Source organism: Amphiprion ocellaris, chromosome 10 (genome assembly GCF_022539595.1).
Source record: "Amphiprion ocellaris isolate individual 3 ecotype Okinawa chromosome 10, ASM2253959v1, whole genome shotgun sequence".
NCBI lineage: Eukaryota > Metazoa > Chordata > Actinopteri > Pomacentridae > Amphiprion > Amphiprion ocellaris.
Genome location: NC_072775.1, coordinates 24639394 through 24664770, shown reverse-complemented (window position 1 = coordinate 24664770; position 25377 = coordinate 24639394). Strand labels below are relative to the sequence as shown.

Below are 25377 nucleotides of genomic sequence, written 5' to 3'. Positions count from 1 at the left end.
TGGCCCTGAAGCACTGAGCAATTACGACACTTGTACTATAACTATGAAATGCTTGTAATACTGCCATCAAGGGGAATTTAAATCTCTCTTGGTGTGCTTGGGTAAACAGCAAGAGAAATATTACTATGTGGTTTGATGCCATGCTACATGATTGTTTTTTCCTGTACTTTTTTACAGGTTGTCCACTCAAGTCATGCTGTTGATTTCTACAGTCTCTCTAAAACCATATGTTACAATACTGCCATGTCAACACTTCAGTATTTACCATTTTGGGAAATTTAACTCAAATATTATGGTTCAAGAATCTCATTCTAACTATTATCATTTAGAGTATAATGCAGGGGGATAACATATAAGACACACTGATCAACAGTATGTGCTTATGGGCCCTTGAAGTGGATGAAGATCATTTTGGCGCAAAAGTAGCACATGGATAGGGGTCACCTGCTTAGTTAAAACTCATACAGCCTCACATTCTTTACATGGATTAAATTCTTTGACCACTTGATTGTTGTTAGGCCACAATTCTTGTAAACACTGTGACTGAAGGTCCTGTTATGAGAGAAGGTGTAATCCTACACCCCAGTCTGACCTGGCGGAACCTACAGGTGTGAAGTTGTAGATGTGAATGTGAAGGGTCTATTTCACGCAAGCTTACTGCCACCGAAGGAGGTCCCCTGTGGGTTTCAGTCAACCAAGCATGTCGTGTGCAGATGATGCCTCCAGATAAAAACAGGTGGGAGCTCTGAGAACAAAATTAACCATCTTCCAGGTTAAACTGTCATATGTGAGACACTGAGTCAAACCTGCTTCACTGTGTGTCTGTGTGTATCAGTGATCGAAGGTCTGGTTAGCTAGACCTTCAATCAAACTATATATATATATATATATATATATATATATATATATATATATATATATATATATATATATATATATATATATATATATATATATATATATATATACACGCACGCACGCACGCACACACACACACACACACACACTACCAAAAAGAAAGACTGCAGAATGTGTGTCCAATTTATTTTCATGACTATTTACATTTTAGATTCTCACTGAAGGCAGCAAAACTATAAATGAACACATGGAATTATGTAGGAAAGAAAAAAGGGTGAAATAAGTCAAAACATGTTTTATATTTTAGATTCTTCAAAATAACCATCCTTTGCTTTCATTACTGCTTTACACACTCTTGGCATTCTCTCCATGGGCTTCATGAGGCAGTGTTGAAGGAGTTCCCAGAGATACTGAGCACTTGTTGGCCCTTTTGCCTTCACTCTGTGGTCCATCTCATCCCAAACCACCTTGACTGGGTTTAGGTCAGGTGACGGTGGAGGCCAGGTCTTCTGACAGCACTCCATCACTCTCCTTCTTGGTCTAATAGCCCTTACACAGCCTGGAGGTGTGTTTGGGATCATTGTCCTGTTGAAAAATAAATAACGGTCCAACTAAACGCAAACTGGACGGGATGGCATGTCGCTGCAGGATGCTGTGGTAACCATGCTGGTTCAGTGTACCTTCAATTTTGAATGAATCCCCAACAGTGTCACCATCAAAGCCCTCCCTTAACACCTCCTCCTCCATGCTTCATGGTGGGAACCATGCATGTAGAGAACATCCGTTCACCTTTTCTGCGTCGCACAAAGACAACAGCAGGTTCTCAAAGATCTCCAGTTTGGACTCATCAGACCAAAGCACAGATTTCCACTGGTCTAATGTTCATTCCTTGTGTTTCTTGGCCCAAACAAATGTCTTCTGCCTGTTGCTTTTCCATAGTAGTAGTTCCTTAGCAGCTATTTGAACATAAAGGCCTGATTTACGCAGTCTCCTCCTAACAGCTGATGTAGAGATGTGTCTGCTACTAGAACTCTATGTGGCATTTATCTGGGCTCTAATCTGAGGTGCTGTTAACTTGTGATTTCTGAGGCTGGTGACTGGGATGAACTTATCCTCAGCAGCAGAGGAGACTCTTGGTCTTCCTTTCCTGGGGTAGTCCTCATGTGTGCCAGTTTGGTCTTAGCGCTTGATGGTTTTTGCGACTGCATTTGGGGATACATTCAAAGTTTTTGCAATTCTCTGGACTGACTGACCTTTAGGTCTTAAAGTAATGACAGACTGTTGTTTCTCTTTACTTAGCTGATTGGTTCTTGCCATAATATGGATTCTAATAGTTGTCAAATAGGCCTGTCAACTCTGTACCAACCTGACTTCTGCACAACACAACTGATGGTCACAACCCCAGTAAGAAGACAAGAAATTCCACAAATAAACCTTGACAAGGCACACCTGTGAAGTGAAAACCATTTTAGGTGACTACCTCTTGAAATTCATGAAGAATATGCCAAGAGTGTGCAAAGCAGTAATCAAACCTAAGGGTGGCTAGTTTGAAAATTCTAAAATATAAAACACGTTTGACTTATTTCACCCTTTTTTGTCTACTACATAATTCCAAATGTGTTAATTCATAGTTTTGATGCCTTTAGTGAGAATCTACAATGTAAATAGTCATGAAAATAAAGAAAAACCATTAAGTGAGAAGGTGTGTCCCAACTTTTGACAAGTTTAGACACACTATCTCATTCAATGGTTTTTATTTAATTATTGTATATACTGTAGATTAATACTGAAGACATCAAAACTATAAAACAACCCATATGGAATTATGTTGTAAACAAAAAAGTATTAATCTTCAGTATTAATCTACAATGTAGAAAACTCTGGTGACAGGCCTTTCCAAATATGAAAAGAATAACAGAAGAGCTGACGTGCATTGCTAACTTCCTCCCCACCTCCCTCACTACTTTGTTCCTGCAGCTTCCTTCAACCACAGAGAGGCCTGTTGCTGCGAGGCTGTTAGTCTTTTCAAGCGAAAGACACATAACACATGCTGCTAATCACACAACAATAACACTGTAGGCAGAGACAGAGTGAAGCATAGCCTTGTCTGTAACTCAGCTTAGCCGTGGTCATTTAGAAAACACAGTGCACACTGGCAGCACTACTCAGAAAGATGTGAATTCATTACAGGAGATTGTGTTGGTCCACATGTGAAAGGGCAATTTAATGAAAATGCAACAGAAATTCTTTTAAAGTGCATCATCATAGATTTTTTGGCAAACTTTAAAAATCAAATATTAATTTACAAATGAAAGCATTGTTTAGTCATGTTTAAGCATACTACAGTCAATTCACTCATAACCCCCTTTCAGACATGCAGTCCTTGACGTGAATCTGACGGCAACTGAAGTGTCCTTCCTGTCTGAATGTGCAGCCTCATTTCTTCAGCAAAGTCGCAATGGAAATCTTTCTAGGTCAGACTTAGTAACCTTTCTGTATCGCTCTCAACAAAGCAAAATTCTGAACTGCACCCAGCCACACTGATGGAGAGGCACACACAAGCAACAGTTCTTTGAGTTACGTTAAGTGATTAAAGGAAGGCTTTTACTACATTTCAACAGCAAAATTCATCTCAAAACATCACAGACAGTCATACCTGTGAGTGTTTCCATTACCCGCACATTTGCGCACATGGAAAAACACTAACTTCATTAACTACTTGTGAATATAATCATGCTCGACATGGGGACAGGATCAGTCCAAGTCAGGATCCAATCAGCAAGTCACTGTACTTTTCTTCACATTAGACAGGTAACCTGTCAAGAACTGCAGTCTGGTTTGTTATTTCCAGCTGATGTGAGGAATCTTTGCTGTAAGTATATTAAATACAGCAGCAAGATCGATATGAGTGTCTCCAAAGCAAGAGAATTGTGTGCATTTATACACAGAACACTAACTTCACCAATTAGCTATAATCATAAATTATCCCCGACAGGCAGAGAAAATTGATCAGAATCTAACATGATGTCACACTGTTCTTTTACTGTTCATAAAGTAGCAGTTAGATTATTGTCACACACATAGAAATTTCCATCTTTAGGAAATCATAAATAAACTAAGCTGTGAGTAATTTGCTACAAGTTCATATTTAGTCGTTTGCTTGTGCATTATACATCAGTGGTGTATTGTCCATTATTATGTGAAAGACAAATCTTGTGTCCGTACCATAGCACTGTTGGCACTGTGGAGGGTATATCTGAATGAAGCCATAACAACCATTAATGGAAAAGTGACTAATGAGTGAATGACAGAATGAAGTCACTTTAGAGGATTGATGAAGCCAGTAATGTTACGTACCTCATGTCTGAAAAGGGTTACAAAGTATGTCCTATTCACTATTGTTCTTGTTCATCTATTACTTATAATAAAATAGACATATTCTATTGTAAATCATTTTTAGACGTACTTTTGACAGCTGTTTTGTCCACACATTGAAAACTCCTTGAGCTATCTGTGCAAAAAAAGAAAAAAAAAAACAAGTAATCCAATTTGAGATAAAAGCAGATATACACATGTGAATGTGACATCATGAAGTCATTAGACAAAGTAGAGCAAAATAACTAAAACTAAAAAGCTCTTCCTTTGAATTAAGCAAAGCCTAAACAACATAAACATTCAGAAAATTCATATATTTTAGGCAATAATATCATGTGTCACAACCTTTGTCTTTGAATGTTGAGATAAATGGACCTGGCCAAATAAAAAGAAGAAAAGTAACACTCAAAGGCACTAAACTATTTATGTCATTAGGAGACAACCGTGCAACAAAACAATTGTTCTTTTAGTAACAAACAATAGCTTAACTCATCACTAGCAATACATACTGAAAAATGTATTCTTCACTTTTTAACTTTCTTTCTGTTAATGTTTGTTTGGTGTTACTGTCAGTCTTAAATCACAGCTTATTCACAGCTAGAAATACTGACTAATATGTCTGATTACTGTGACCATTTTCATCCAATAAAAATGACTCATTGTTTACTTTTTATTGCCACTTAAGTGGCAGCATCATACATGAGTTACTCTGTCATTCTAAATGTGTCAGTGTCCAAGACAAGACCAGCAAAAATAGCCCACTAATCCAAATGACATTATGGGGTCATACGGTATGATTTCATCCCACCTGCTGAATGAAGACCATTGTCAAAAGGGAGGCAAATACCCCGGATGTTTTTGTGACGGCTCAGAGAGGCACGGCACACGCCAAGACTCTCTCACAGAGGCCTCACTCCCCCAGCCAGAGGAATGGCTTAACAACGTACTCCCACTGCCTGACCTACAGTAGGACCCCAGAGTGTGTTTGTGTGTGTGTGTATTTTAGCAGGAGTGCAGGAGCAGCAAAAGCTGACTGGCACAAACTGTCTTGCTTCCACAGAAGAAAGTTACAACCGATATCAAAAAGCAAAATCAGGTCTGGTGACAGCACACAATGTATTGCTATGACACATGGAAGAAACATACGCCGTAGGTGTTTAGAGGATTTTTCGATTTATCCATGATTAAACTGAGCATCTTTGAGCTTTTAAGTGTTGGTTATACAAAACATGCAATTTCATAATTTTACTTTGTGATGTAGGAACTGTTTAATCTACTGTAACTGATCAGTCAGTCAAATCAAATAATTCCTACAAAAACACACATCAATCTACTATTAGTGTTTATACTACTATCAAGTAATGTGGATTTGTGTGGGCAGAGTGTTTGACTGTGTCTGCAAGCAAAAGCTGCGCCTTCACACCAAAGTGAGAGAAACAGAAAGAAAGTAGTAAAATGTTTCTGCTCTGGTGTTGCTTTCTCTTGTGTTTTTGCGTGGATGTAGTGGTGTGTTGAGGAATGTAGCTGAAGTTGAAACACAACACTACAGGCGCTCCATGTTAGTAATAAGTGAAGGTGTTATCACACTCCACAGGTGGTTCTGGCTTTCTGTCTTGACGGAAAAGTTTCCTCCTTCCTGGACATTTTCTTAGAAGCAGTTTAGTGAGCCATCTGCAACTACATTTTGTGCATCAGAATGCATTAAAGCAGAGGAGGGCCAGCACTAGTGTGACATACCAACAATGACCTAAATTCAAATGCATACTGTAACAAGTTGTGGGCGTGTTAGCACACTGCTGTTTGTTATTCCTTTGGAACAACTAGCCAAGCAAAGATAACATGACTTCTTGCCAATACCTGTGTATCGAGAATGGTATTTACTGGCACTGGCAGAGTATTTCGGCCATCTATGCATCATTGGCAAACATCTCAGTTCAACAAATGGTCATCACTCACACAAAAAGAAATCAATTATAAAACAGACAGAAATGTGTTATTCACAGATAGATGCTTCTTCAGACTAGAAAGCAATGCAACTGATATTAAATAAAGGACTTATTCAATTGGAAAAACTTTAACTTTCTCGCTCTTATCATGCTATGGATATTGCTTTCTCAATCCTCATGTAAATAAAACACATTGTTCACCACTCTCTGGGTTCATAAGTCTCTAGGTTACCTAAGAATTCCCAACTGAAGGTGAAGTAGACAAGAGGAAAGTACTCTGTACTCTAATAAACTTGCACATAGCACTATGACACAAATTACCCCAAGAATGTACTCTGCATCTGATATTGAAAATACAGTGTGTAACAGGAGTAGCCAAGGGTGTATTTTCTGTCATTTTATGGTCCCCTGACCTCCACAGCCTTTGCACAAAGTCTCTGCATTCCAGCTCTTCCTGAACTCACCTTTACACTGGAAAGCGCTCTTGAGGTTGAGTAGCACATCAGCAAACCACCGCACATCATTCACCAGCTGCATTACATACTCTGGGTCCACTCCTGGTGCCCCCATCAGGCGAGATGTAAGCCCCATGCTTCTCAGGGGGTTGGGGTCCTTAGAGCTGCGGCCCATATCCCAGGTCTTGGTGGATCCGGCCAAGAGGGGTTCTGTGAGGGGCTTGGAGAGGTGCTGTGAAAGTCCCTGGGTGTGTTTTGCCACACCACCACCACAAGCAGCAGCACCAGCACCACCACTGCTGCTGCTGTTCTTCCGTAGCATCCCTGCAGCCAGAGCAGCTGCCACCCTTTACAGGGTGTACAGCAGGACAGCTAGCCCCTAAACTCACCACGCTGCCGTGGTGCCCGGAAGCCTGAAAGACAGAGAATGATGGGTGAGTATGAGGCGTGTGACTGTGTGTGTGCATGTGAAGGCGGAGCTTTACTCTTCAAACTCATTAATCTACAGAATAATCCCATTTTTTAAAAAACCTGTCACACAGCTATGGTAACCATTTCAACCTGTTTCAATTATCACACCTGTATTGTTTAAATGGAAATTATACGCACTATCAACTGCATTTACGGTACACATAATGATAAAATATATGGCTGTTTTGTCTTCAATAAAAGTCCTCAAATGTCTTTAAATTATCTCTACTGTGCCACAGTAAATTTCATCAAGCATTTTTGACTTCGTTATATCTGTTGCAACGTTAAGCAACGTTTTTGCTATTAGCTAACTTAGCTAACGGTATGTCTAAAAACCATACCATTATGTGTCAATACATCCACACACTTTTACTAAACTATTTAGTTCACATTATAAAAGCTAAGACGTAGTAAACTCGCAAAAGGCATTTTAAAAGACTGTAGCAACAACAACTAAGCCACCACAACACCTCATTTTCGGGACAGTTTATGGTGAAAAGTGATGCTGCCTCAACGGTAACTAAAAAAAAAAAAAAACAGTCGACCCGGGTCACAATCTGCTTTGTAGACACAGCCAAAATACGCTATTTAAACTCACCTGCTTGGTAGTTTACTGACATACTGGCCACAGTATCCAAACAGAACTTTGCTTCGTGGAGGCAGTGAAACCGCGAAACATTTCCGTTACAGAAAAAAAACCTCCAACAAAGGCAGAAGATTGTCAGCTTTGACTCACTGTACACCGAGAAGTAGCTGACTATCAGCAGCTCTGTAGTCAATTGTAATTTACGAGTCGGTTTGTCACATGATGCTACAGACGCGTTTTGATTGGCTATAGATCATCTCACCGGTGATGCCTTCTCGTGCTGCCGGACGGTTTCGACTTGTAGTCGTAAATATAGCATCAAATCACCACTCACCTGGAATTGAATAAGTTTTATATTCATTTGCACAGATGATACAATGTTTCTTTATCAGATTTATGCAAAATCTTAGAGAGTACTTGTTTATGGTTTTAAATCACTGCGTCGCCTATGATGTGTAACATTTATTAGGCTTTGTTAGACGAATACATTATAAACTCATGTCGGCAGAGGTTAGATTTTACATTATACGGAGAACCTATGAATGCGTCATGTCAGAACATCAGACACTGGCAATATTTGGTGCCATATATTTGTGTTTTAAAATGTACTGCACAAAAATATGGCACGTTTTCACAACTCTTTTGTTTTTGTTTCAGTTCTTTGTCGCGCAAAGAGCATTTAAACGAATGCCGATGATCCCTAACTGTAATAGCTTCCTTCTCAAGAGTTAAATTAGTTAATAACAAAAAAAAAGCCGTATTACTGCACTTGTTCTTTTGGTTTACATTACACCTTTGCTTTCTGTTTTGTTATTATGGAGTTTATCAAAGTTATTTTATTTAATGTTAAAGATAATGGTGATGACTTGTCTGATACTACTGTTTGCTGTTTGGCACATTGATTACATTGTTTCCGTATATTTATTTTTGACACAAGATGGAATAGAACATATAGTTGTATTTTAATCATCCTACTTGCTTTCTTTACTCCTCCTAATAAAAAGTTTTTTTTCTTCTATTTTTTTTTCACACTAGTGGTTCTGTTTTATGTTGTTTTGTTATTTTTGTTAACTACACCAACATGCATGCTATGGAAATATTTGTTTATGGTCTGCCAAAAATAAATAAATAAATAAATGAAATGTAATGTGATGATTGTGGTGCAGACCAAACACAAAATATCACAACTAACTGCAGTATACTCAATCAAAAATACTGCTAGCCTATAAGTCTGATTCAATTTTTTACGTATCCAGGCAGTGAAGATGGATGATTGTTCTCATAAACTCGGTATACTTTTTTTTAAAAATGGGAATTGCTCCAAATGGATTATTAAAACCAAACTACTGTCACCATTGCTGCCATCTAGTGTACATACACAGCCAAAGAACATTGACACTGACAATATGAGCAGGTTTTTTCAGTATTATGTTGAAATTATGTCACATTAGACTTTAACACAGTGAAGCAGATGCAAAGAATTCCATTTACATGGTTAATCAGGATTTGTCTTTATTTTCATATACAAAAAGATGGATGTATTCTCATCTAGTTTATATTTCTAACCATTTCAACCCACAGATAAAGTTACCATTCATACTGTTTTAGTGAAACCAGCCAACATACTTAAAACATCACACCTGCCGCCACACATACACTCTCACACACAGAGTTCACATAAACAGGGAAGGTCATACAATTCAGTCAAACACCCATTCAACCTACGAGTAATGAACAATATGCCGACTGTAAATGATAAAAAAATTTTAAAAAGGATTTTGCTTTCACAGGTTCCACACATGAAACGGAAGAAATCCTTTACATTTGTCAAGTAAATATATACACAGTATTTGATAAGTTTATTTTTTTTCTTTTTCTTTTTTTTGTTGAAGATGAGACTGACTCCATGTTAGTGTTACTAACGAGGTCCTGCATGAGGTAAGTGGTTTTTTTCTGTTCAGAAGAGCTGGGTGTAAGACAGCATTTTGAGGTAACAACCAATCACGACAGATTTTCCTACATGACTGTTGTTTTTCTGGCACAATTCGTGAAAGCACCTGGGGGGAGGGGGGGGGCATTCAGCTTACACACGAAAATTCAACCCATAGCATTCTTCTATTAGGAGACTTCAACATGTGTCCCCACCGTAAGGACATGATCCAGGTGTAATGAGATGTACTTTATTGATCTGCAGAAGAAACCTAAGTAACAGCTGAGCTTAATGACAAACTATCATATTCAAATGACTATTGCTGTATAATTAATATTGCTGGACCCTTGGATCATGAACATGCCACTGCTTTCATGAATCCTAATGGTGCTGCATCATCAATCATGTGGTTACAAAGACGATGATTTTAAACACTGAAAACATTGTCCGGTATTGATTGATTTAGGTTTTTTTTTTTTTTCCAAATGTCCTTTTTACTAAAACTGCACATCAGCAAGCATTACAGACCACTGTTAAAAATCACCATCTTTCCACAGCACTAATCGAAGCAAAACATAAGAGCCTGTGTGTCGTCCAACGTGGCTAAACTATCACTAAAACAGGTCTGACCATCACATCAGCAGGTTAATATTGAGGCAATACTGCTCAAACAGGTATTTCAAACAAGTGGCAAATCACAGAAGCTTCCCAGCACCAAACCATAAGAAACTTCTGTTAGGGTTTTTTTTTTGTGTGTGTGTTCTTGATAATATACACTACTGTTCAAAAGTTTGGGGTCACCCAGACAATTTCATGTTTCCATGAAAACTCACATTTTTATTCATGTGCTAACATAATTGCACAAGCATTTTCTAATCATCAATCAGCCTTTCAACACCATTAGCTAACACAATGTAGCATTAGAACACAGGAGTGATGGTTGCTGGAAATGTTCCTCTGTACCCCTATGGAGATATTCCATTAAAAATCAGCTGTTTCCAGCTAGAATAGTCATTTACCATATTAACAATGTCTAGACTGTATTTCTGATTCATTTAATGCTATCTCCATTGGAAAAAACTGCTTTCTAAGGGACCCCAAACTTTTGAACGGCAGTGTACATACCAAGCTTTCTAATGCAAATGTTACCCACACTTCTGATGCAGAGGAACTGATGCCATTATTCACTGAAATCAGTAACACAACCACCTTACTGAAAAAAAGGAAACAATCACAGGGCTAGTTGTCAATATGATTTAAATATGTAGATGTGGAACTAAGAAATCCCTTTGTGTTTCTGTCAATTGAGAACAGCAATGCCCTGATTTGCATTAAAAATAAAAAAAAAGATCAGTGTTCGGCAACTGTGTGTACACGCATATTTACAAGAATCTGCCTATCTTCTTTTAGGTTTGTAGAGCATTAACACCATGAAAACTAGTCAGGCCCTATTTAAAAAATCTCCACAGACAAGAGGCCCAACCAGCAATAAAATATCTCAACTACTAAAACACAATAAAAATACATAACACAACTTGATATACATGTAGAAAAAGCCTGAGGTACTTGTCAGAATATCTGAGGTCAGTCTGGAGGAGTAAGCAGGTGAGGGCTTACTCAGTCGAAAAAACACAAAAACAGAATATTAGCCTCATAATATCGTGGATAGTTATCACATGTTAGCATTATATTAACAAAGAATACATGTACATCTACAAATCCTTGAGTATCCTGGAATAGTCACAGCAGCATAACGGACATTCAATGTATGGTATTCATGTTATGGTACAACTATGGCATTGCATTTGGGACAAAGGCAACAATTTGAGCTCTCCTTGCATGACATACAGTGACTGAGGTATCTGGGGACTGGTGTCCAACTGAGTCTATTGAACAAACACCCAAGGAAATTAAAAACAGACATGTTGCTTACTCAAGTATGGCCCTTGCAAGGATAAACCCCCAACTACCTGCCCGTGGTTCTTACTTTAAAAACATGTTCTCTATCCATCACACATTTAGTCTTCAAATTCTCACACACACGCATTCACACAGACCATTAAAATTAAGAATGTGTAACATTGCAACTCCAGACAGCATATGTCAATGCCCCCGGCATTGGCAAAGGCGCAGCTCTGTATTTCAACAATTTGAGAAAAAAACAAAAAAATCCAGGAATATGTTCATGATAGCTAGCTGGATAGCTTGGCTCTCAACTTAGAGAAAATGTTCCAAAGAAGCCTACTGGATACCTGAGAGGTAGTTCCCCGGGGACAAGACGCTTGTCCCAAATCTTCAGAAAGTCCAAAATGTCCAGTACAACTGCTCAGCTCCCATTCAGCTCCCTCATTTCTGATAAAACAGCTGTGCTCCGATGTTTTTGATCTTTTCTCGTTCTGAGGAATTCACAGGTTTAAAATAAGAGAGCGCACTCCGAGTTTAAAAATCGAGAAGCTTCGACCCCTGAGGAAGATGTATATATTTTGTCTAACAGTCTCAAAACGGTTCCTCCGAGGTGTGCAGCACGTCGTCTGAGGTTTGGAGCAAAGGTTCATTTCATTTGGCCGCAGACGATCATGACCACGACAGGAAAAACAACAAAGATGACAACTCATGAGGTAATAAAATAGACCAACACAAAAGAAATACATGAGGTAATGGCGACATTTAAGATTTGACACATGGGTGTTATCAGATGTGCCCAACGCATAGCTTATTACTACTTCAACTACAGCAGATGGATGTGTTAGTAAGGTCTGACTTTAAACATAGAAAAAAACATTTAACAGAAAAAAATACCAGTATGGGATAAAATAGCAGCTGCATTTAAGTTGCTAGTTGTTTTTTTGTTTTTTTTTATGTGTTTAAATATTCACAGAGATCCGCTGAGTTTGGATTTGAAAAATGAAAGTCAGGAGCTCAGGTGAGGGATGGTGTCACCAGTTCAGGTGCTGGACTCTTTGGGAGGTAGGTCCTCGTTAATGAGAGACGTCACAATGGAGACGGGGCTGTCTGAGGTAGTGCTGCCTATCGTCCTGGTGATCTGGCTGATACGCTCCTCGACGCAGCCTGCCGACAGTCGTGCCTCTGCGTCATGGTCCCAGCATTCCTCAATGGTCTCACACATCTGGCTTAGACCCTGCAGCGATAAACCAGATGTTAGAAGAGGATAGATTTCTAGTTTTACTTTCTTATTTTTATTAAAGGGTAAACTTTTAAGTGATACTAATTCAGGATGACAGAAATCTCTTACTTTATCAGGGGCTTGATTCGAGATATTACATGCTGACAACGTTCCAGAAACAACAAAAACTAATTCCGAGAACTCTAACCTCAAATGATCAAGCTTCATTCATTGGAAAAAAGGATGCACAACATCCTGGTATTGCTGAGGTATTTGCAGTAGCTATTCTTTCACTGTTACTCACAGGATGTTTGAGCCACAAGTCCTTAATGACGGGACGCATCTTCTTGTGCACAACCACATCCTGCAGATCTTCCAAGGAGGGATGCTGGCCTATTTCATCCTCAAATGGCAGCATGTACTCGCCAACTGTAACTGAAGAGGGACAAAAGAGTTGAAAGTGTTGAAAGTGCACAACAATCAAGTCAAGTAAACAGTGAAGTATTTTTATTTTGAAAAGACAAAGCAGAATCCAAATCAGCGTATTGTATTTAGAGATTAACTTTATCAACTGCACACTGGATCAAGCTCCAGACAAAAGGAAAGGTAATCCTTTGTTTATTAGGCCATCCTGAAGCAAAGTGACCTTTCACCTATGGGTGAAGCAGCATTCCTGCACTGTTTGACTCACCGTCTGTCTCTGAGCAGCGGGACACCAGCTCCCACAGCACCAAGCCCATAGCATACATGTCTATCCTCAGGAAGGAGTCTCGCTGAAAGTTGATAGCTCCCTCCAGCACCTCTGGAGCCATGTAACGCCTCGTACCCACCTGGACAGACAATGGATTCAAGTTTATATGAGTGCATGCAAGACAGCATTTGGGGAGGGGCACTACCTTTAAAACCACATGGAAGTCAGTGTTTCCTCTAGGATTTTTTTCAGGAGCAGCGGCAGGCTCCCTGCTCCCTGACATATCGTCATTTTCAAGGCCACGCTCTCGTGAGTAATTAACGTTGTATTAACCCCTCAAAGAGTAGATACTGAGCAAGATAGTTCTCTGTAGTTTACCTTAGTACTCGTGAGTATCCGACACAGTGCAAGACTGCTGTGAAGGTGAAGACAAGCAGCGGTGGAGTATTTGTGACGATTTAAAAAAAAAAAAAAAAAAAGAAATATGAAGGAGCGGTGGCTGAGATTTCAGCAGCAGCGGGCCACCACTGCTGAATGAATGTAGAGGAAACCCTGGATGTGCATGTGGGTTATTCCAGAATTGGGAGGACATTTTACATCCCCACTCATCAAATTTCAAATAATCCATGTGCAAAATACTAAAACATGCAGTTTTGTGTAAATTTACTTGTCCTGAGACCAAATCAAAAAAAGAAAATATGTTGAATTTAAAATGCCCGAAATGCCTTGTTTCAGGGATTTTGAGTCACTCTGCGCTGCAGATGCGTTAAAATTTGTAATCTGATTAATCATGGTGCTGGATTAATCTGTGTTAACGTGCTAATTTTGACAGCCCTAATTTTAAATAATAATTATTATGCATGGAATTTGTGTCCCACAACAACCCTGTTAGCATAACCTTTTTAGCTGGTAGAAGAAGAAGAAAACAGTGAATGACATGACGCATTGGAATTAACATCATCAAACAGTTTTCCCAGAGAATGGTTAAAGCAAAGCTATGTCCTCTTCTTCTATTTTTCATATTTTGATAACATTGTCAACCTTGATTGAATGTCTAACTCTACCTCATGCAACCCTGTTGTGCACATTATCAGCATAAGACTAATTCTTTGACTTTTTTCCATCAGTAAGTTTGTCTGCTTGGTCAGCAGTAACAGCTAGCTAAACATCGAAAATTGTAAAAGAGGTTTATTTTTCAAAAATTTGAAGACCAAATGTCCTCCAATTCTGGAATGACTCGTGTTGGTGTACAAATATGCTACTGTTGAAAAAATAAATGTGGTTTTCAACTATTTTGAAACTCAGTTTCTGCTGGTAACTTAACAGTTAATGTACATAGTGGTATGTTGTAGCAAAAAAAACAAACTATGCTTTAATATCAAACAACATCAATATTAGCTTGTTCTGCTTAGAGCAGCAGTCCCCAAGCTAATCTTAGTTACCCTTCCACCTTCTATAAGGAAGGGCCATAGTGCATTATTATTAGGTCATGCTTACTGTAAAAACACTGATTCAATGCAACACAGCTTTTTAATATCCAAATACATTTAATAAAAACAGAATGCACTAATTGTCTGCATAAATTGTCATCTATTACAAGTACATTTTCCGTGCATGTTTTTGAACTATGCATGCCTACAGTCAGTGCCAAAGACATTTAAGTGACAATTCTAAACACCTGCATGAGAGAGTCAATGCAGACACTGAAAGAACATTGTAAAGTTATTTCATACCTGGCCATGAGTATCTCCGGGAGGTTTTCCTGGCTCAAATCGTACAGCGAGCCCAAAGTCTCCAATGACTGCAGTTAAATCATCTCGTAGCATCACATTCTTACTCTTAAAGTCCCTGGGGAATGAATTTGACAACAGTCATTACAAAGCCCTAATTATAGAGATGTTTAGTCACACAAATTAGTTCACAGACTTTCAGGGTAAAACTGCTAAATTACACCTAAAGGGAGGTAGTACTAATTTAAGTTTGACTTACAATCAATAATAACCCTCAGGTTTTCCTAAACACAAATCCAGGAATGGTTTATGTTTTTCCTACCTGTGTGCAATAGTGGGTTTGGGCCCCTCTCCCTTGTAGCTGGGAATGTCTTCATGGAGGTAGGCCAAGCCACGAGACATGGTCTCTGCTATGTGACACAGCTCAGTCCAGGTCACAGTGTTACCCTTCAGGTGGTCTGTCAATGAGCCCTGCTCACACGCAAACGCACAACAGATTAAAAAACAAGGATTAACATCTGCACAAGAGTCAAATTTTAAATCTATTCCTCAGAAGCTCTACTCTTAGTCATTGTCAAAGAGATCCAACCATAACCAAAGAACTGTTGCTGGATCCACCAAGGAGGACGGACAGATTTCACTTCCATTTTCCAGTCTAATGGTGTTTTAATAGCCTTGACAATTTACTAATATACTAATAGCCCAAATACATACGTCATAGCGCAAACTATTAAAAATACACATAGAAACGTTGACCTAAAAAGAGATTATGCATGCACTAATCACACTGAGGCAACTGTAACTAAACACATTTGTGTCACTACCAAGAATAAAAAGGCCCTATGAAGACGAGCCTTGAAAATCATCACACAAACATAATGCAACGTTTGTGGTTGTGGCACTTAGTGCTTAATCCTGTGATTAATAAGCAGGATGTTCTGGCAGCCTAAAAGCGTTTCATCGTTACAGTATTATTTGAGGCAAACACACAATAATACTTTGTAGTTTTTGACATCAAATGCAAACCGAATTATTTTTACGTGACATGCTTAAAAACCCAATTGTGTAAATCAAAGCAGCCCGGTTCTACTGCTTTTAGATGTACTGGGAACTGCATATCAGACGTATATGATAAAATCCTTTCTTTAATAAAAACTGTAGTGCCCTTTTTTGCGGTAAATAAAAGGCTCAGCCAATATTAGAAAATGTCCAGCAACTGTGGTCAATATATAGAAACCCTATATCCTGCCATGAATTTGCTGTGGGGTGGTATGTGTGGGTCTGTGTATGTACTGTATATGGGTAGCTGTGTTCTCACCCTCTCATGAAACTCAGAAATAAGCCATAGCTCTGTCTCCAGGTTGGTTCCATGCTTCTCTGCAGCAATGTAACGCAAGATGTTTTCATGTCTCATTCCTGGGGTCATGAATATGTCACGCTCATTTTGCCATGACTGCTTATCCTGCAAACGCAAACACAGAGTTAGGTGTAGCTTTTTGTGATTTAATATTCACGTGCACTTTGGAAAATAGTGGCGTCCATTCTTATACACTACCGTTCAAAGGTTTGGGGTCACTTAGAAATGTCCTTCATTTTGAAAGAAAAGCATTTTTTTCAATAAAGACAGCATTAAATCAATCAGAAATTCAGTCTAGACATTGTTAATGTAGCTAATGACTATTCTAGATGGAAACAGCTGATTTTTAATGGAATATCTACATAGGGGTACAGGGGCCAATTTCCAGCAACCATCACCTCTGTGTTCTAATGCTACATTGTGTTAGCTAATGGTGTTGAAAGGCTAACTGATGATAGAAAACTCTTGTCCAATTTTGTTAACACATGATAAAAGTGTGAGTTTTCACGAAAAACATGAAATTGTCTGGGTGACAACACATTTTTGAACGGTAGTAGTGTATAGTAGTGTATGTTACAGTAAGAGTCTGGAAATAACCTCAGAATCAGGATTCATCTTTTCCAGAAAATTGAGTGAGAGGAAACCGCACAGTGCCTTGATTTAGTGTGACTTAATTACCTGAACAGGGAAGATCTTTACAGCGACATATTCGCTCATTAGTTGGGCCTTCCAAACACAACCAAAGCGCCCCCTAGCTTTGATTTCCAGTAGCTGCAATGGTTTCAGTCCCACCAAAGGGGACGGAGGAGCTGGTCCAGGATCCTGAATATCAAAAAATGGAACAGTTATCTACTACTAAAGGTATAACACTACTTACAAAATACAAAACTGATCACCGCTACCACTAGTCAGCACTACACTGCTACTGCTCAGATGACCGCTTAAATTGAAAGTCAGAGTTGAGTATGGTCTCTCTCACCTCAATCAGGTCTACATGGCCATAGGGAGGTTTGCGGTGACGGTACATCCACAAGGCCAGAACGAGGGCCAGGGACAGCACGCAGAGTGGCAGCAGGGAGTACACCAGCACATTGAGCAGGGACGGCACTCGGGGTGGAGGCCGAATTTTCACTGTCAAGGAAGAACAGAATAATTACAGCACGTCAGCTTTCTGACATGTGAGGTTAGATTTTATCTAAGCCAAACCTCCATCCTAGACTGACAAATGAGTGATTATAGAGTCTTGATAAATGTAGCAAACAGGCAAGGGTTAAAGTTCTTCGATTTCTTTCACCTAATAGTCGGCTATTAATCAGTATTGAGCTATGTACATAAATATATTGAATGATACAATCAATACCGCATGCATACTAGTCAAATAATCCTATTGTACACTTCTGGCATCCATTACTGAAACCCCCTGAATTTGTCGTATCCTCAGAAATCAATAAAAATGTAAGGCATTTGTGCCATTAGAATAACTTAATAGATGTCCAAAGCAATTTCACAACATAATTTTTAGTGTACATGTAGTCATTTCAGAAAACAAGTAGAAATTGTGACCTGGACAGTAATAAAGCCACCCTTCCTTAATATTTTGATTATTTATTCATATGCTTAATTTCTTTGTCGATAAACAAATTGCTGGTTTGCATTGCCATAAATGTCTGTCCACACAACATTTGCCCAGAGGGATTGTAGTTTGTCTCTGTACTTTTTTTTTGCAAAGATCAGTCATGCCTTTAAATGTTTTTTTTTTTTAGCAATAGGTGCCTCCTTGACTTCGCCCACAAACCTCTTATTGGTTTAGTGTGCAGTGTATGTTAAGCATTGAAACCATGACGCAAGGTTGTTCCAGGTCAGCCCTAAGCACTTTAGATGTGTTATGTGGCAGTTGTTCCCACAGTTTGCACCAACCTCTGAAGATTTTTCACATTTATTTTCCTCTCCCCAGCATCCAGAATGGTACTTGACCATTACATGTGTAGCGAACTTCACAATAATACTGCGTATCAATTAATTTTCAAACTGATTGAAAGGCTTCCGAAACTAGTGTCACAGCAGTGTTTCAGTTGCAATAGCTGTTGTTTTGAAATTGATTATTCTTTCAACTTTTGCTGTTCTGCACAAGCACGTGTGTCTATGGACCAAAGCTGTTTCAATAAAGATATTCTAGATAATGCACTTAAATCTTCTGAGTGCCAATAATGGTGACAAGAAATATACTTTCACATTCAGTAAACATCTAATTGCAACATCTGCCAAATTCAATAACACCTCCTATGTTCAGTCATTTGTTAATGTTAAAACAACAGTTTCGGTTTAACATTTAATGGCTGTCTCTTCTACACATCAAGCTAACAAGGAATTTCAAAAATGAACATTTGATATCAACGTATGAATCCAGTAGCTGTGTAACTGATCACATCTGTACCACACTCATGATGTTTTACCTACACATGCACAGGACAGCTCCACTCCCACTATTCAAAGGAGAAAAGCATGTTTTGGTTGTACTATATATAGGCTGTATTTGCCACTCACCTCGGTTGCCACTGCCAATCATGTCAGGAAGGTGGGTGAATCGTTCATTGCAGTAGTTGCCCTCGCAGCAGCAGAAGAAGACCTGAGGGTTTTCCTCCATGGAGACACACTCTTGCCTGAAACAATGTATGACATACTCACATTGTTGTTCTGATAACAGAATGCCCAAACCAGATCTCAAAATAAGACCCTTTTTCAAAAGACGCTTTTTGTTATCTAGACTTTACTAACCAAGTAGACACGAGTCTTTTTATCGTCTTTTAGCTTGCAACTAATATAGGGCAGAAATAATTCCTGGAGTTATTCGAGTAACTCGATTACTAAAATTCCTTGAGGCAAAATTCTCTGAATCAAGGCTTCATTTAATCCACTACATACTGGACCCCAGGTCACTAACTGGCAGACCTCAGTCTGAGTCCAGACCCAGATTTCATCCTATACGGATCTGGACCTATAATCAATCAATTATAAGGGGATTTTAAATTTGACCGGACGCTTCTATTTTAACCGGTGCAGTTTTTCTAGTGTTTACGGCATTTAGCAAATTAGAGGCTGAACTACAAAGGCAGTTTAACATAGTTAGGCTTTCTTTGTTAGAGTTGACAAAAACTAAAACCTCAGCCAGCGTTAACAGGTATGAATTTGGTTATCAACTTTCTTTGTTAACTCAGATTTTCTGCTTCAAACTCGTCACACAAACAGGAATGTTTAACACTTCATTTGACTTGTTTACCACACAAAATAAAACTGATCGCGTGCAGTTACTTCAGTCAACAGGTTGTTGTAATGGAGAACAATGAGGAATAGTATAATGCATGACAGCACTAAAAGCTGCGACTGGAAATTATGTAAGTTAGGAATTCTGTAAGAAAACTGTTAAATGTGTGTTAATGTATTTATTTGACTGATTAATGCAGCTGATTATTTCTAACAGACAGCTGCACAATAAAACTATCAAACTTCATATATTCTAACATGATATTGTATTGAAGTGCCTGTAGGTTTGACACTGTCTCATATTGAAAGAAATCACTTTAATTTGTAGCCAAATCAAAGCGAAACTAATGTTATTGATTGAATATTCTGTAATAAATACTAATAAACTAATCCATTTTCTTATTTGTGTTCTATCAGCTGCAGTACCAGCAGTTTAACAGACCAAACATAAAAACATATTCATGCAATTTCAACATCTCCTACTAAATACATGTGGGGTTCGCATGGCTTTAGTTAAATACCCCTGCACTATACTATATATGTACAATACACCGCAGATGTCCACCTGTGTTCCGCCAGGATGGTTATTTCTGTTGCACAGCACCGTCACTTCCGCTTTTGATGCTGTAACGTGCATGCCAAGCGCAGAATCCGATTACTCGATTAATCGGCAGAATAATCAATAGAATACTGGATTACTAAAATAATCGATAGCTGCAGCTCTAAATTAATACTTGTCCAATCTGTTGTCTAGAAACTTTACCCGCTGCATGCCCTGGATTTGGATACTGGTACTGGTGTCAATGTATGAGCCGATAAAGACTGCATTTTAAAGAATACTTAGTAGATTGATGATCAATGTCTAATTTTTACTAACAACATTTCATCCTACTAAGTCAGTAAATGGTCTAAATTCAGAGGATTCACAGATTTTCGAAGCCTATGTGCAGCTGTAGATGCCACCCTTAATCAACGTGACTTTGTCAAGGAGCAGGTGAGAAATCTCTCATCTAGCACTTCATTCACTACAACTATTTTATGGAGCTTTACACTCAGATAAAATTCATGAGCAACAAATGTATTTTTCCAGGTTTCATTATATTCCCTCTATGGCTTCAATTTCACCCAACAGCTCAGGCTGAATTAATTACTTTTGAAACTGTCAACACCTTTGAAGCTGCACCCAAACCTACAAGTTGTATACACTCTAGTGAAGTTTTTTAAAAACCTGGTTTATGTTTAACGGAGTCACAAGCTAATAATTCTCCAATTTCCACACTTTAACTCAAAATAACAGCTCACAAGAAGTACACATCAACATCACTACTAGCTATAAATCAATAATAGAAAAGAACATTAAATATTACAAAACACATTTTGTACACACACAGATGTGTAATCTAGGACTGATTATTAAGGTTCGCTATAATCCAGCTTCCCTTCATGGGCCTTGAGGTGTACAGCCTATTCAAAGTGCTGTGGCTAGAATATTAACAACTGGAAAGTTTGATTGTGTCACACAACCTTACACTGACTGCTGATAAATACTAGTTTAAAATTCTCCTCCTGGCTTGCAGAATCCTGAGTGACCTGGTGTCACCATGTCTATCTGCCATCATCAGACTGTGGTTACTGAGCTGTACGCTGCACTGTTGATGCAGGCTATCTGGCTATTTGCAGAAATAATTAGGAGCTGTGCTGGTTGTAGAGTATTACCTCAACACAAATCCCTACTTTTGGAATTGACTTGCTAAATATTTGCCGGTGTCACTTTCCTCACATACATTGTATATTTTCAGAACTGTGATTTATATCATTGTAAACTAAATACTCTATGATTTTGTTGACTGACCAAACAGAAAAAGCTGACTGAAAGTTGAATATGTATTTCTGAATATATCATGGGCTCTGAGAGTTTCATGCACCCAGTAGTCTATTTACAATCTCAGTGGATTGTAAATAGTATCATTGTCAACTTATGTAATATGTACTGAGATTTATATTGGAGATGAAGCCCACAAATAAGTTTTATAAACAAATATGAAAATGGGATACATTTTCATATTCTTTTCAAAAAGAATATGAAAATCTGGTAATCTGGTAAGGTATCCTACATCTCTTTTTTTGTCAAATTTAGTTGATTTAAGGTTTTGTGATATATGATTTTCCAGATTCATTGATCTAATGATTAATTCAAAATATGCCCTTTAAATATTCCCAGAGTATGAGATATCTTTAAAATGTTTGTTTTATTAAGTCATGTGGTTAAAGCTAAAAATATATTTCTTTTTGTGTGTAGTGAAAAAAGAAAAGCTGCATATTTTCACATTTGAGAAGCTACAATCAGCAAATTTTTGTCATATGTTCAGTGGAATGGTTAATTGACAAATTGCTTCAGCATCAAAACTTTCATCTCTGTCCTTGAAAGTGCGAGACAAGCCAAAAAAAAAAAAGGACGCACTGAGCTACATGTGGATACTGAGGCAGATGTTCCTGTTGTCCTCAGTGCCAGTCCCTCTGGGTACAAGCCAGATACATAAAATATAAATATAAATGCACGGTGGAAATGCTCTCACTCAGTGACCAGACCTGTCATAGCAGTTGAAGTCGTCCAGCCAGCAGCCTTTCTTCACCAGCTTGATGGTCCCTGAGGAGTTGAGCCAGGAGGCATAACAGTGCAGTCGCTTGTCTTTCTCCCCCTCGCAGCGCTCGAAGCCACTCTGGTTGGTCCTCTCCGTACGCCAGTTATCATTGTAGTACACACACTCCCGGGTCTCTGCTTCGCCAAGACTGTACCCTGAGATGGACAGAAGGCCTCAGTCAGCTCACATAGTAATGAATTGAAACTCAACAGCGGAAGCACTGACATATGGTGCAGGATCCGTTCTGTGCCATGAAGAAACATCTCTGAGCAGAACCGCTATCATCACTCCGGCACCAAGCCAAGTTTGGGAGCTCTATGTAGTGAAGGGAGTTCCTCTGGCTAAGAAATTCTTACTGAACACTATTTCAGCAGAATACTATTAATTAAAAGATCGTCTCAGAGTGAAAGGTAAAAAGGAAGGGAAAAATTAGAGAATTTAATCAGCTATATAACAACGATATACCCTGCTGTAGTTAAGAAATACAGCATGCACACACCGGTATAGATAGACACTCATATCTTTCTTGAGACACATCTGGAAAAGACAGATAAAACCTTTTTTTCTTTACAAGCTTTAATGGGGAACACTTTGTCTAACTAAGCTGAAATGTAACAATAGCTGTCAATCTCTGTGTGCTGTATTCTTTAAATGTTTTATTATTTCTTTAATTGGATTTAATGTTAACCACAGTCAGCACAGAAGAAATATCTGTGATGAATGCTAAGGAAGATAACATGCCGTGCAGGTCATTCACAATATGGTTTGGACATTCATGTCTAATCTTTGTTCACAGAGAAAAATAGTGTCTGTCTCTTTAAATCCCTGCCTATAGGAGGCTGCCCATCCCCCAGTTTTACCCCCACCAACCCATTACACACACACACACACACACACACACACACACACACACACACACACACACACACACACACACACACACACACACACAGAGATACATTTAGTAGTCCAGCACCGTACAATGGACTTCATTATAGGATACCGGGATGCATGCAATGACCAAATATGATGCTCATAATAAAGGGTGGGAAAAAGAAAGGTAGTAAGGATTAAAACACACACACACAGCAGTGATGCTCTATGCTCCACTGAGCCGAGATGGCATTTCTGATATCTGTGGTCACATGATCCGGGAGGACTTTTACTACAAGATCATTCCCCAACCCCCCTCCCTCTGTCACTTACTGAGCCTTTACACCACAATAACATGAATTGTGGAGAAGCAGCTAACTGTACACTCCGAGCCCTAATCTATAAACCATAAAGGCATCAGCCATAGCGCTATTTATCACACAGCTGTGGCCCAATCAAATTTTTATTGCAGTTCGTGAAGAAGAAAAAAAACCCAAAGAGGATATTTTTGGGTTTGGGTTTTTTTTGCTTGTTTTTAAATCTATTCAGTCATAGTAGAGTGGAGCTAGGAGAAAAGTGTATTACTATGTCTGGGCCAACATACACTTGCCATTTGGGTTGCCAAGAAAAAAAAAAAGCCAAACAAAAGAAAAACAACCCTCATGCTCAATTTCACGTGGTAGCAAGGCTTTGGTGTAACAGTAACCTCAATTCACGATAAAGACCTGACTTCACACAGCAGCTGATGTCTCTTCCAATCCAATTCTATTGATTTATTTAAAAAAAAAAAAATCCTTCCAGGGCTAGTGTGTTCCAAAGGTTCCTGTTGAGGCTGTTACCACAAACAGGACTGGAGATGTATCCTCTAAGGTTTCAGGATGTTGATGCAGCTGCTGCCTTCTATTCCTGCCACTGTTGATGAAGCTAGGGGACGCAACAGTTTTAAATATGGACACATATTTTGATTATTTTTTCCCGCGTAAGATACTACCTAATAATGACAATCATAACAGTCACTTCTTTACGAATTCTCAATTGTAGTGATAAAATGTGACTGATAACGGCAAGGAGACTAAAAGCCCAGCCGGACTACATTAGCCGAGCACTGCCAACAAAGTTCAACCAACTAGCAAACGAGGGCTCGGATTTAAAGGCAGACAAATACACACAGAAACGACTCGACCAAAACTGTTGCAAATACCGAGCTTACCTGCGCATAAAGTTCCCAGAAGAAGTGAACAAGTCAGCCATGAAAAAGACATGTTCCGTTTGAAATACAGGACAGAGATTTCCCCCGCTTTCCGTCGCGAACATTAAAACTCAGCTTGTCCGAAACATCAGTCCAGGATCAAACCGACCACAGGCCTGCGGTCCCTCCGGCAGCCTAACCACCAGCACCAGCACCACAGCGCGTGTCAATAGCCGCGACGCTGCAACAATGTTGCAAGAAAAGATAGGAGCGATTAACTGACTTGCCGGGGCTCTTAGTCCAATAATACGTGCAGCATTTCGAAGTGAATCCCAAAAAAGCCGTAATGTGAAGCCGCTACAACGTTCGAGACGAAAGCTCAGCGCTCTTTTTTTGAGGTTATTCACTTGAATAGTAGCACCGCTGCGTCGGGAGGTCGGTCGGGGTTTACATGCATGTTACTGATCTGTGTCCAAAATGGCTTCTAAATGGGGAATGGGCTGCAAACAGGGAAACCCGGATGTGTAAACACAAAGAGGGGAATTCAGGCAGCCAGCGAGTGACCTTAACACGACACCGCGGATACACGCCTGAAATGACTTTATTCCAGCTTCGTGGCGACTATTAACGCATTTTACGCACATATCAGATGAAATAAGAGTGCTAGAGCAGGTTGTGGGTTTTCCACGCGGGTATTTTTCCCGACTCCAAGCAACAGACTCTAACACTTGCACTTTCTGTGGTCTCTGCTAGGATATTGTGGTGTACCCTACTTTACGTATTTTATCATTTAGCCTCAGGTTTAAATGGTATTTTTAGTTATAGGTAAAATGCAATAGCCTATAATTGCCTTTTAAAAATAAAAACATTACGTAGTGCCGATAATTCA

The 25377-nt window shown here is 39.0% G+C and overlaps 2 protein-coding genes across 4 annotated transcripts in view; both read right to left on the bottom strand.

The window, feature by feature from the left end:
• The window catches only part of LOC111576976 (rho GTPase-activating protein 29-like), a 37231-nt gene extending 29368 nt beyond the window's left edge, over positions 1 to 7863 (bottom strand). For all 3 annotated transcript variants that reach the window (XM_023282995.3, XM_023282998.3, XM_023282997.3), the window contains exons 1-2: positions 7704 to 7863; positions 6644 to 7047 (exon numbers count right to left, since the gene is read on the bottom strand). In XM_023282995.3, coding sequence (XP_023138763.2) covers positions 6644 to 6956 — 313 coding nt within the window. In that variant the 5' untranslated portion in view covers positions 6957 to 7047; positions 7704 to 7863. The remainder of the gene's footprint in view (positions 1 to 6643; positions 7048 to 7703) is intronic.
• Positions 7864 to 9177: 1314 nt separating this feature from the next.
• LOC111576974 (activin receptor type-2B-like) lies at positions 9178 to 24983 on the bottom strand. The gene is made up of 11 exons (XM_023282993.3): positions 24510 to 24983; positions 22374 to 22581; positions 19068 to 19183; positions 17503 to 17654; positions 17202 to 17345; positions 16485 to 16628; positions 15489 to 15637; positions 15170 to 15284; positions 13437 to 13575; positions 13050 to 13180; positions 9178 to 12760 (listed from the first exon to the last, which is right to left on the bottom strand). Exons 1-11 carry the CDS (start codon positions 24559 to 24561, stop codon positions 12566 to 12568), a joined length of 1545 nt encoding a protein of 514 aa, XP_023138761.1. The 5' UTR covers positions 24562 to 24983; the 3' UTR covers positions 9178 to 12565.
• Between the last annotated feature and the right edge of the window lie 394 nt (positions 24984 to 25377).